The sequence below is a fragment of the Clupea harengus genome, chromosome 22 (assembly GCF_900700415.2).
Source record: "Clupea harengus chromosome 22, Ch_v2.0.2, whole genome shotgun sequence".
Taxonomy (NCBI): domain Eukaryota; kingdom Metazoa; phylum Chordata; class Actinopteri; order Clupeiformes; family Clupeidae; genus Clupea; species Clupea harengus.
The window spans coordinates 16,450,577-16,462,015 of NC_045173.1; the positions used below are offsets into that span (position 1 = coordinate 16,450,577).

The following is an 11,439-nucleotide window of genomic DNA, read 5'->3' on the forward strand; positions in this document are numbered from 1 at the left end:
GACAATATAAAGGGTTGTTGTTCTGCTTGAACAAATGTTTAATATTCATGATGCTAAATGGTCCGCATTACAGTAATACAGACACCATTTTGCAAACTGTAGCAATTCAGAGAACATTCTGAAGACAATTTGATTTGACAATAATACTTTTATATAATGTATCTAAAGCCTCTAACATGATGTATTTAATTCTGAAATTATTGGACTCGCAAAAGGTAAGTACAATAAATCAAATTGGAGGCATGTGTCCCAAACAGGGTTTCAATTTGCCTTTCGGTTTATACAGGCCAACATAAATTTTTGTTTGTTAATTTCGCTACCTCCTGAAGATCTATAAAATAGGCCTACGCATTTAAACTACGACCACCACTCCGCTGTTATCCACCGCTTGCCTTCATAATACAAGTCGAATTCTTGTTTTGATCCTTCTTTATTTCAATAAACATGTGAAATAGTTATTTAAAATAGCCGAAATACTCTAGAAGATTATTTAACACACGCAGAAGCTCGTTGCTGCCACCTAGTGAGATATGCATTTATCTGGTGCTCTTCCAGCTATGGAATATTAATAATCAAACTTCCTTACAGTCGATACTGTTTATTAATGTGCATTGTGTGTTACAGTCTCTTCACACCATGTTTATAACAGGGATCATTTAAGGATCATTTGTGGTCATGTTGTGCTTCAGAATCTGTACTGTGCAGTCAGTACAGTGATCCTTCAGTTTGTTCTCTAGAAGAGAGACCAGCTGTGGAGAGAATATGTTACGATGAGCGCCCATCACTTTAGTACATTAAGAATGAATATTACCCTAATGGATATAACTCTAATTATTTTAATATTAGATATTGTAAAATGGTAATACTAACATCATATGCACTGATCATGATTACAAGAGAAAGGGAAGTCCACTTTCCATATTCTTTGATTTGTTCAGTCACACATTTTTTTATTTGGTGAGGAACAAGGCCACATCCAATAACACTCATCCCACTGTCTATATCTGCCTGTAATATTACGTTTACTCGTACATATACATCTTACATCACATTTGTGTTCTTGGAGATAATGACTTTGGTGTGTCCCTTTTTCATAATGGATATTAATCTATTTGTAAATGTTAAAAGGTAATATAGTCTAGACTTTTATAATGACTGAAGTGATCCACTGTTAAAGCATGGCATTTAACTTACTTTCCTTAAGGCCTCCAGTACTGCCTCCTCTCCCGTGTTTGTGTGCAGGAAGCCTCTCACTCTCATGATGACTCTGGTGGGATCTAAAGGAGGCATTTCAGTGGAAATGAATGTGTGTGTGTGTGTGTGTGTGTGTGTGTGTGTGTGTGTGTGTGTGTGTGTGTGTGTGTGTGTGTGTGTGTGTGTGTGTGTGTGTGTGTGTGTGTGTGTGTGTGTGTGTCTGTGTCTGTGTCTGTGTCTGTGTGTGTGTATGACGTTCTGTGATTTTCTCGTGATATCAACTAACACTTGATAATCCCTGGAACAATTCTGACGACACATCACTGAAATTGTTTTAAGTGCACCCCACTGTACTTCTTAAAGTTACCTTTTGGCTTCTCCGTAACAGGCGAGGGCTCCTCAGGTGTTTCATGGTCTGTGTTGGATGTTGGTAGCTGACTGCTGGTTAGTGGTGGAGTTGTTGAGATGGCATCTTCAGGTGTGAGTGCCGAAGTGCCTGGCGGTGTAGTGATCTCTACAGGAACAATTAGAGAATTAGTAGGTGAAACTGTAGGTAATAAATAATTCACAAACAACAATAGTACTATAATATTATATAATTAACAATGATGTTACGATGAGCGCCCATCACTTTAATACATTAAGAATGAATATTACCCTAATGGATATAACTCTAATTATTTTAATATTACATATTGTTATGTGGTAATACTAACATCATATGCACTGATCGTGATTACAAGAGAAAGGGAAGTCCACTTTCCATATTCTTTAATTTGTTCAGTCGCACATTTTTTTATTTGGTGAGGAACAAGGCCACATTCAATAGCACGCATTCCACTGTCTATTTAGTTAACTCATACATATTTCTAGACATCTTACATCACATTTGTGTTCTTAGAGATAATGACTTTGGTGTGTCCCTTTTTCATAATGTATATTAATCTATTTGTAAATGTTAAAAGGTAATACAGTCTTGTCTTCTATGATGATCTTTAAGCATTGACTGGAGTTACCTTTTGGCTTCTCCATAACAGCCGAGGGCTCCTCAGGTGTTTCATGGTATGTGCTGGATGTTGGTAGCTGACTGCTGGTTAGTGGTGGAGTTGTTGAGATGGCATCTTCAGGTGTGAGTGCAGAAGTGCCTGGCGGTGTATTAGTAGGTGAAACTGTAGATAATATATAATAGTAGGTGAAACTGTAAATAATATATAATACACAAACAACAATAGTACTGTAATATTATATAATAAACAACAACAATCCCTGTTGTTGTTTATTCTATAATATTACAGATTACTACTATTAGCTCAGTCATACATTAACAGACTAGAATCATTTCCAACGATTAGCAGACTAGTTTGTGTGACTTGGAAGTAATGATCCAGTACAGTTCATGGTATTTTTTTTGTGGGTGTTGGGAAACAATGATGAAATTATATATATATATATATATATATATATATAATTCATAGAATTCTATTCCTTATGAAATATTTCTCATGGATGTAAATTCCCACATCCCCAGTGCATTGAAGTGAATACTGTATTCTTACAGGGTGATCTACAAGTCTGAATGTAGTCAGAACAGCAGTCTTTGATTGTGAGGCAGTACTCGTCACAAAAGCAGGGGTTACGATGGCATGAGTTGTTTTGGCCCAGACAGCAGAGCGATGTTGGGGAGGAACAGCTCGCTTACAAATAGAAAGGAAAGGAAAACAAAGCTGTTGAAAAACTGCTGGTGTATTCAGGAAACATTTTTCATAATTATGATATTTGTTCGATGGATGGATAATCTTGTGGTGGTTTCATCCTTCTTTAAGTGTACTGATCATATTAAGCAGTTATTGTAGGACTGGTTACACAGAGGAAAATGTTAACGATTATCTTTTAAGGTACATAGGTTTTCTCTTTATGTTGCTAGACAAGCTGTCTATTGTGTAAATATGTGAGAACTACTTGGATTTCACCATAACACCATAAACAAAGTTAGGTTACTGTACTTGTATTTCCCTATACATTACTTTTAAACAATTATGTGATATGAAATGTTGTAGTGATTTGCATTTGTAGAATATGTGATTTTTGTTATTTGTTGTTCAGATACATTTGCTACTAAATTGCACTGGCTTGCTAATATCTTAGGTAAGACATACAGCATGTTATGGCTCAGAGAGAAGAAGTGGAAAAGTACTGTGAAATGGGTGTGTACATGTAGGCTTGCTTGAAAAATACCAGAAACTCAATGCATCTATGAGCTGACAGTGTTTTAGCTCTTATCTCAGTCACCCGAAAGTGAGTGTTTGTCCTCTTGCTAGAGGAATGACTGTACAAATAGAACACAAACTAGCGACCGTGCTCACCTGTGCTCTCTTGTGGCGTCTGTAGAATGACCAGCAGCAGTAGGGCAACGCATGAAGCACAGACCATCATTCCTTATAGTGAGGGAGGTGGGATGCTATGCAAAGGGAACAGATAAGAAGTCAATCTTCCCATCACACGGAACAACAATGTATGTTCTGGATTGTTTTATTCATTTGAATTCATTTGAACTACTTGTTGACACTGCTGGGTATTATGAGTAGTCCCCTATAATTGGTTAATGTTGTTATAATGACTTTAATGAACACCGGTGAGAGTTGAATATAGTGACTATAACGGCACAAAGATATTATGTGAACCTTATGAGACCTCTGTCCTGTCTGCACCCTGATCATAATACATGCACAACTTAAGTATATCTATATGACAAAGTCACTGGTGAGGTGATGATATTAGTTATGAAATACAAACCACAAATTGATGATAAAAGGTACATTTCTGGACAAGAAGGTCTTTGTTTATGTGGTGAGTATTTAATTACATTTGGTTTGTCTTTGTCCTGTGAAACAGAATTCCATATACTAACGTATTTGTATCATATATCACTTTTTTATAATTTGCTTTGTTTAGAGACTCTGGCATTGGCTTAGCAGATCCATTGACAAATGTATTGCAATTGTATATTTTATTTTAGACCTGTTTCAGAAAGATACAAAGGAAATGTAGTCACAAGAAATTAATGAATGAAAAGGAACCAACCTTTTCATTTACTCCATATATCGTAGCGTGTAGGCTTGCTAGTTATACATATAATAGATATATATATAGAAATAACATTATGAGGTTTATAACATTATAGTATATATATATATATATTCACCTCACTTTCACTCAGCCAAGTTCTGATAATCCTAAACCTAGCTGCTGGTATTTTGGATGACAGCCAACCCAAGTCAAATGTTTTTCGTTATGCTGCAGTGTTTACCATTGAACAAGAACACACATTCTGTAGTAACAAAAGTCCAGTATTTACCTGTGCTCTCCTGCCTCTTTTGCAGAATGAACAGTTGAGCAATGAACGATGACCAGCACAGCAGTGGAAGTAGTACAGGAGCAGTGTGTTGCTATGTGAAGGTGACAGACGGTCTATCACTGTTCCAGTCAGTAGGGGTTAAACATTTGCATCTTTTTTATTTTTTTAATCGAGTAGCATAATCATTTCCTGGAAAGTTGAATGAGCTCATGGTAGGGGTGGGGTGGGGATGCTGGTTGAGCGCTGACGTTTTTTGTTTCTATTAAAAGACTATGCAACTATAAATAGGTTCGTCTCAGCACGTCAAGCAAAGCAGAAAATGAATGATATGATATGAAGCTTACTCTTGGTCTTACCATACCAACAGTGAAGTATTGATGATACCAACTATATGTCGACGTTAGTTACCAACATAAGTTTTCTTATTGTGTTTAGGCCTACATATAGCGGCTGTTTTTTTGTAAATTCAGTGGTACCTGGTCATCATTAGTAAGGCCAACGGATACAAAATGAATTGAGTCATATTTGCTGGGAGCCTAGGCTCCATGTTAATGTAGAAACTCGAGAATTGATGTAGCAGCTCGAATACTACAGTAGCCTACTCTGCGCTCTCTACTAGGCAGGCAACCTGTTTACATATAGACATATACACGTCACATTCATGTTATACTGTTTACATATAGACATATACACGTCACATTCATGTTATACTGTTTACATATAGACATGCCCCCCCCCCCATCACCACCACCACCATGAAAAGTTTGATGCATATAACCTGCAATTGAATTATTATTGAGAAATAAACACAGATGTCCATCAGCAGTATCATAGCTTTTTTCTTAAAAATTGTGTATCCATTTGGACAGGTTTGATATTTTCAATTTCAGATCAGTTATTCCTTTACTATGTCCTGTAATGTTCAGCCTGTTGAGCTTGGTTTGTTATTTGTCATTTAAACTCAATGGCCTCTTGTGTATGCTGTTCCCTAGTGGTAATACAGTGGTACTGCCGACAACATGTGTCGAAAAGCATGATGTTGGTCTCAAGGGGTTAAGTGTGCAGGTAGGCATGTACCCACAGAATACCATTCAACTCTCACTTCAGTTTCTTCTTCCTTGTCATTGTATAGACAATGTTGTGTTCTTGCCAACACATTTGAGATAAGGCCATATTACAATGTTTCTTTTTTTTCCACAGTCCCTTATTGTCCCTTAATGGTTTTCCATTGCCGTCAATGCCCAAAGTTATTTCTGGAATGTCTGCCACATGCACCCTGTAAGACAATATAAAGGGTTGTTGTTCTGCTTGAACAAATGTTTAATATTCATGATGCTAAATGGTCCGCATTACAGTAATACAGACACCATTTTGCAAACTGTAGCAATTCAGAGAACATTCTGAAGACAATTTGATTTGACAATAATACTTTTATATAATGTATCTAAAGCCTCTAACATGATGTATCTAATTCTGAAATTATTGGACTCGCAAAAGGTAAGTACAATAAATCAAATTGGAGGCATGTGTGCCAAACAGGGTTTCAATTTGCCTTTCGGTTTATACAGGCCAACATAAATTTTTGTTTGTTAATTTCGCTACCTCCTGAAGATCTATAAAATAGGCCTACGCATTTAAACTACGACCACCACTCCGCTGTTATCCACCGCTTGCCTTCATAATACAAGTCGAATTCTTGTTTTGATGCTTCTTTATTTCAATAAACATGTGAAATAGTTATTTAAAATAGCCGAACTACTCGATTATTCAACACATGCAGAAGCTCGTTGCTGCCACCTAGTGAGAAATGCATTTATCTGGTGCTCGTCCAGCTATGGAATATTAATAATCAAACTTCCTTACAGTTGGTACTGTTTATTAATGTGCATTGTGTGTTACAGTCTCTTCACACCATGTTTATAACAGGGATCATTTAGGGATCATTTGTGATCATGTTGTGCTTCAGAATCTGTACTGTGCAGTCAGTACAGTGATCCTTCAGTTTGTTCTCTAGAAGAGAGACCAGCTGTGGAGAGAATATGTTACGATGAGCGCCCATCACTTTAGTACATTAAGAATGAATATTACCCTAATGGATATAACTCTAATTATTTTAATATTAGATATTGTAAAATGGTAATACTAACATCATATACACTGATCGTGATTTCAATAGAAAGGGAAGTCCACTTTACATATTCTTTGATTTGTTCAGTCACACATTTTTTTATTTGGTGAGGAACAAGGCCACATCCAATAACACTCATCCCACTGTCTATATCTGCCTGTAATATTACGTTTACTCGTACATATACATCTTACATCACATTTGTGTTCTTGGAGATAATGACTTTGGTGTGTCCCTTTTTCATAATAGATATTAATCTATTTGTAAATGTTAAAAGGTAATATAGTCTAGACTTTTATAATGACTGAAGTGATCCACTGTTAAAGCATGGCATTTAACTTACTTTCCTTAAGGCCTCCAGTACTGCCTCCTCTCCCGTGTTTGTCTGCAGGAAGCCTCTCACTCTCATGATGACTCTAGTGGGATCTAAAGGAGGCATTTCAGTGGAAATGAATGTGTGTGTGTGTGTGTGTGTGTGTGTGTGTGTGTGTGTGTGTGTGTGTGTGTGTGTGTGCGCGCGTGTATGTGTGTGTGATGTTCTGTGATTTTCTCCTGAGATCAACTAACACTTGAAAATCACTGGAACAATTCTGACGACACATCACTGAAATTGTTTTAAGTGCACGCCACTGTACTTCTTAAAGTTACCTTTTGGCTTCTCCATAACAGCTGAGGGCTGCTCAGGTGTTTCAGGGTATGTGCTGGATGTTGGTAGCTGACTGCTGGATAGTGGTGGAGTTGTTGAGATGGCATCTTCAGGTGTGAGTGCAGAAGAGCCTGGCGGTGTAGTGATCTCTACAGGAACAAGTAGAGAATTAGTAGGTGAAACTGTAGATAATAAATAATTCACAAACAACAATATTACTATACTGTTATATAATAAACAACAACAATCCCTGTTGTTGTTTATTCTATAATATTACACTTTACTACTATTAGCTCACTCATAGACTAATAGACTAGAATAATTTCCAACGATTAGCAGACTAGTTTGTGTGACTTGGAAGTAATGATCCTGTGCAGTGCATGGTATTTTTTAAAGGGTGTTGGGAAACAATGATGAAATATTATAATTTATAGAATTCCATCCCTTATGAAACTATTTCTCATGGATGTAAATTCCCACAATGCATTGAAGTAAATACTGTATTCTTACGGGGTGATCTACAAGTCTGATTGTAGTCAGAACAGCAGTCTCTGGCTGTGATGCAGTACTCGTCACAATAGCAGGAGTTACGAAAGCATGTGCTGTTTGTGCCCAGACAGCAGAGCGATGTTGGGGAGGAACAGCTCGCTTACAAATAGAAAGGAAAGGAAAACAAAGCTGTTGAAAAACTGCTGTTGTATTCAGGAAACATTTTTCATAATTATGATATTTGTTCGATGGATGGATAATCTTGTGGTGGTTTCATCCTTCTTTAAGTGTACTGATCATATTAAGCAGTTATGGTAGGACTGGTTACACAGAGGAAAATGTTAACGATAATCCTTTAAGGTACATAGGTTTTCTCTTTATGTTGCTAGACAAGCTGTCTATTGTGTAAATATGTGAGAACTACTTGGATTTCACCATAACATCATAAACATAGTTAGGTTACTGTACTTGTATTTCCCTATATATTATTTGTATACAATTATGTGATATGAAATGTTGTAGTGATTTGCATTTGTAGAATATGTGTTTTTTGTTATTTGTTTCTTCTGTTCAGATACGTTTGCTACTAAATTGCACTTGCTTGCTAATATCCTAGGTTAGACATACAGCATGTTATGGGTCAGAGAGAGGAAGTGGAAAAGTACTGTGAAATGGGTGTGTACATGTAGGCTTGCTTGAAAAATACCAGAAACTCAATGCATCTATGAGCTGACAGTGTTTTAGCTCTTATCTCAGTCACCCGAAAGTGAGTGTTTGTCCTCTTGCTAGAGGAATGACTGTACAAATAGAACACAAACTAGCGACCGTGCTCACCTGTGCTCTCTTGTGGCGTCTGTAGAATGACCAGCAGCAGTAAGGCAACGCATGAAGCACAGATCATCATTCCTTATAGTGAGGGAGTTGGGATGCTATGCAAAGGGAACAGATAAGGAAGTCACTCTTCCCATCACATGGAACAACAGTATATGTTCTGGATTGTTTTATTCATTTGAATTCATTTGAACTACTTGTTGACACTGCTGGGTATTATGAGTAGTCCCCTATAATTGGTTAATGTTGTTATAATGACTTTAATGAACACCGGTGAGAGTTGAATGTAGTGACTATAACGGCACAAAGATATTATGTGAACCTTATGAGACCTCTGTCCTGTTTGCACCCTGATCATAATACATGCACAACTTAAGTATATCTATATGACAAAGTCACTGGTGAGGTGATGATATTAGTTATGAAATACAAACCACAAATTGATGATAAAAGGTACATTTCTGGACAAGAAGGTCTTTGTTTATGTGGTGAGTATTTAATTACATTTGGTTTGTCTTTGTCCTGTGAAACAGAATTCCATATACTAACGTATTTGTATCATATATCACTTTTTTATAATTTGCTTTGTTTAGAGACTCTGGCATTGGCTTAGCAGATCCATTGACAAATGTATTGCAATTGTATATTTTATTTTAGACCTGTTTCAGAAAGATACAAAGGAAATGTAGTCACAAGAAATGAATGAATGAAAAGGAACCAACCTTTTCATTTACTCCATATATCGTAGCGTGTAGGCTTGCTAGTTATACATATAATAGATATATATATAGAAATAACATTATGAGGTTTATAACATTATAGTATATATATATATATATATTCACCTCACTTTCACTCAGCCAAGTTCTGATAATCCTAAACCTAGCTGCTGGTATTTTGGATGACAGCCAACCCAAGTCAAATGTTTTTCGTTATGCTGCAGTGTTTACCATTGAACAAGAACACACATTCTGTAGTAACAAAAGTCCAGTATTTACCTGTGCTCTCCTGCCTCTTTTGCAGAATGAACAGTTGAGCAATGAACGATGACCAGCACAGCAGTGGAAGTAGTACAGGAGCAGTGTGTTGCTATGTGAAGGTGACAGACGGTCTATCACTGTTCCAGTCAGTAGGGGTGAAACATTTGCATCTTTTTTATTTTTTTAATCGAGTAGCATAATCATTTCCTGGAAAGTTGAATGAGCACGTGGTAGGGGTGGGGTGGGGATGCTGGTTGAGCGCTGACGTTTTTTGTTTCTATTAAAAGACTATGCAACTATAAATAGGTTCGTCTCAGCACGTCAAGCAAAGCAGAAAATGAATGATATGATATGAAGCTTACTCTTGGTCTTACCATACCAACAGTGAAGTATTGATGATACCAACTACATGTCGACGTTAGTTACCAACATAAGTGTTCTTATTGTGTTTAAGCCTACATATAGCGGCTGTTTTTTTTTGTAAATTCAGTGGTACCTGGTCATCATTAGTAGGGCCAACGGATACAAAATGAAATGAGTCATATTTGCTGGAAGCCTAGGCTCCATGTTAATGTAGAAACTTGAGAATTGATGTAGCAGCTCAGATACTACAGTAGCCTACTCTGCACTCTCTACTAGGCAGGCAACCTGTTTACATATAGACATATACACGTCACATTCATGTTATACTGTTTACATATAGACATATACACGTCACATTCATGTTATACTGTTTACATATAGACATGCCCCCCCCCATCACCACCACAATAAAACGATTGAGACATATATATATCCTGCAATTTAATTATTATTAAGAAAAACACACAGATGTCCATCAGCAGAATCATAGCTTTTCTTAAAAGAAAAAAATCTACATTTGGCCAGGTTTAACATTTAAACTTTCAGTTCAGTTATTCCTTTACTATGTTCTGTATTGTTCAGGCTGTTGAGCTTGGTTTGTTATTTGTCATTTACACTCAAGGGCCTCTTGTGTATGCTGTTCCCTAGTGGTAATACAGTGGTAATGCCGACAACATGTGTCGAAAAGCATGTACCCTCAGGCATGTACTTTAATTAGTTAAATTAAGCCCTGTTTTGGAAATATGTGCTGTGATTAAAGTTAATTTTACTGTTTTCTTTAGATCGTATTCATAATTCATAGGTGTTATACATTTCTGTGTAGCACTGTATGTCTAGACTAGCCTAACCAGAAAGACAAGATTCCATTTTCTTTGCCCACACAAGTTTAAAAAAAAAAATTGGTTATGTTGTTTTGGTTGCCTTACAATAAAAGCTTATGCAAGTTGGTTGTATGGTTGTATGATTCGTAGCAGCACTTCCAAACTACTGATAATCCCATTTCAATCCATGCAATTGAACATTTCACTTGTATTTGGTGCCACAGCAGCTTCTTAAAAGACTTCATAGTTGGATTGCTTATGTCTAGGGTGTTAGTCACTGTGGATGACCTCTGCCTAAGGAATGCATAGAGAGGTAAACGCATGGAGAATAGATAAGATAATCAGCTCAGTAAAGATCACGATCATGGTTTATCTGCCGTTAAGTGCCATTAGCATTGATGTTGGACGCAAGGGGTTAAGTGTGCAGGTAGGCATGTACCCGCAAAATTCCATTTAACTCTCACTTCAGTTTCTTCTTCCTTGTCATTGTAAAGACAATGTTGTGTTCTTGCCAACCCATTTGAGATTAGGTCACATTACAATGTTTCTTTTTTTCCCACAGTCCCTTATTGTCCCTTAATGGTTTTCCATTGCCGTCAATGCCCAAAGTCATTTCTGGAATGTTTGCCACA

The 11,439-nt window shown here is 36.8% G+C and overlaps 1 protein-coding gene across 2 annotated transcripts; it reads right to left on the reverse strand.

The window, feature by feature from the left end:
- Positions 1–20: 20 nt before the first annotated feature.
- LOC122128665 (salivary glue protein Sgs-3-like) lies at positions 21–11,372 on the reverse strand. 2 transcript variants are annotated; one of them, XM_042703129.1, is made up of 7 exons: positions 9,642–11,372; positions 8,647–8,718; positions 7,834–7,971; positions 2,211–2,363; positions 1,562–1,708; positions 1,195–1,277; positions 21–749 (listed from the first exon to the last, which is right to left on the reverse strand). In XM_042703129.1, exons 2-7 carry the CDS (start codon positions 8,714–8,716, stop codon positions 657–659), a joined length of 684 nt encoding a protein of 227 aa, XP_042559063.1. In that variant the 5' UTR covers positions 8,717–8,718; positions 9,642–11,372; the 3' UTR covers positions 21–656. The 2 variants fall into 2 exon arrangements, with proteins under 2 accessions (XP_042559063.1, XP_042559062.1); XM_042703128.1 differs by lacking the exons at positions 7,834–7,971; positions 8,647–8,718; positions 9,642–11,372 and adding exons at positions 2,751–2,888; positions 3,558–3,652; positions 4,550–4,681.
- Positions 11,373–11,439: the final 67 nt, after the last annotated feature.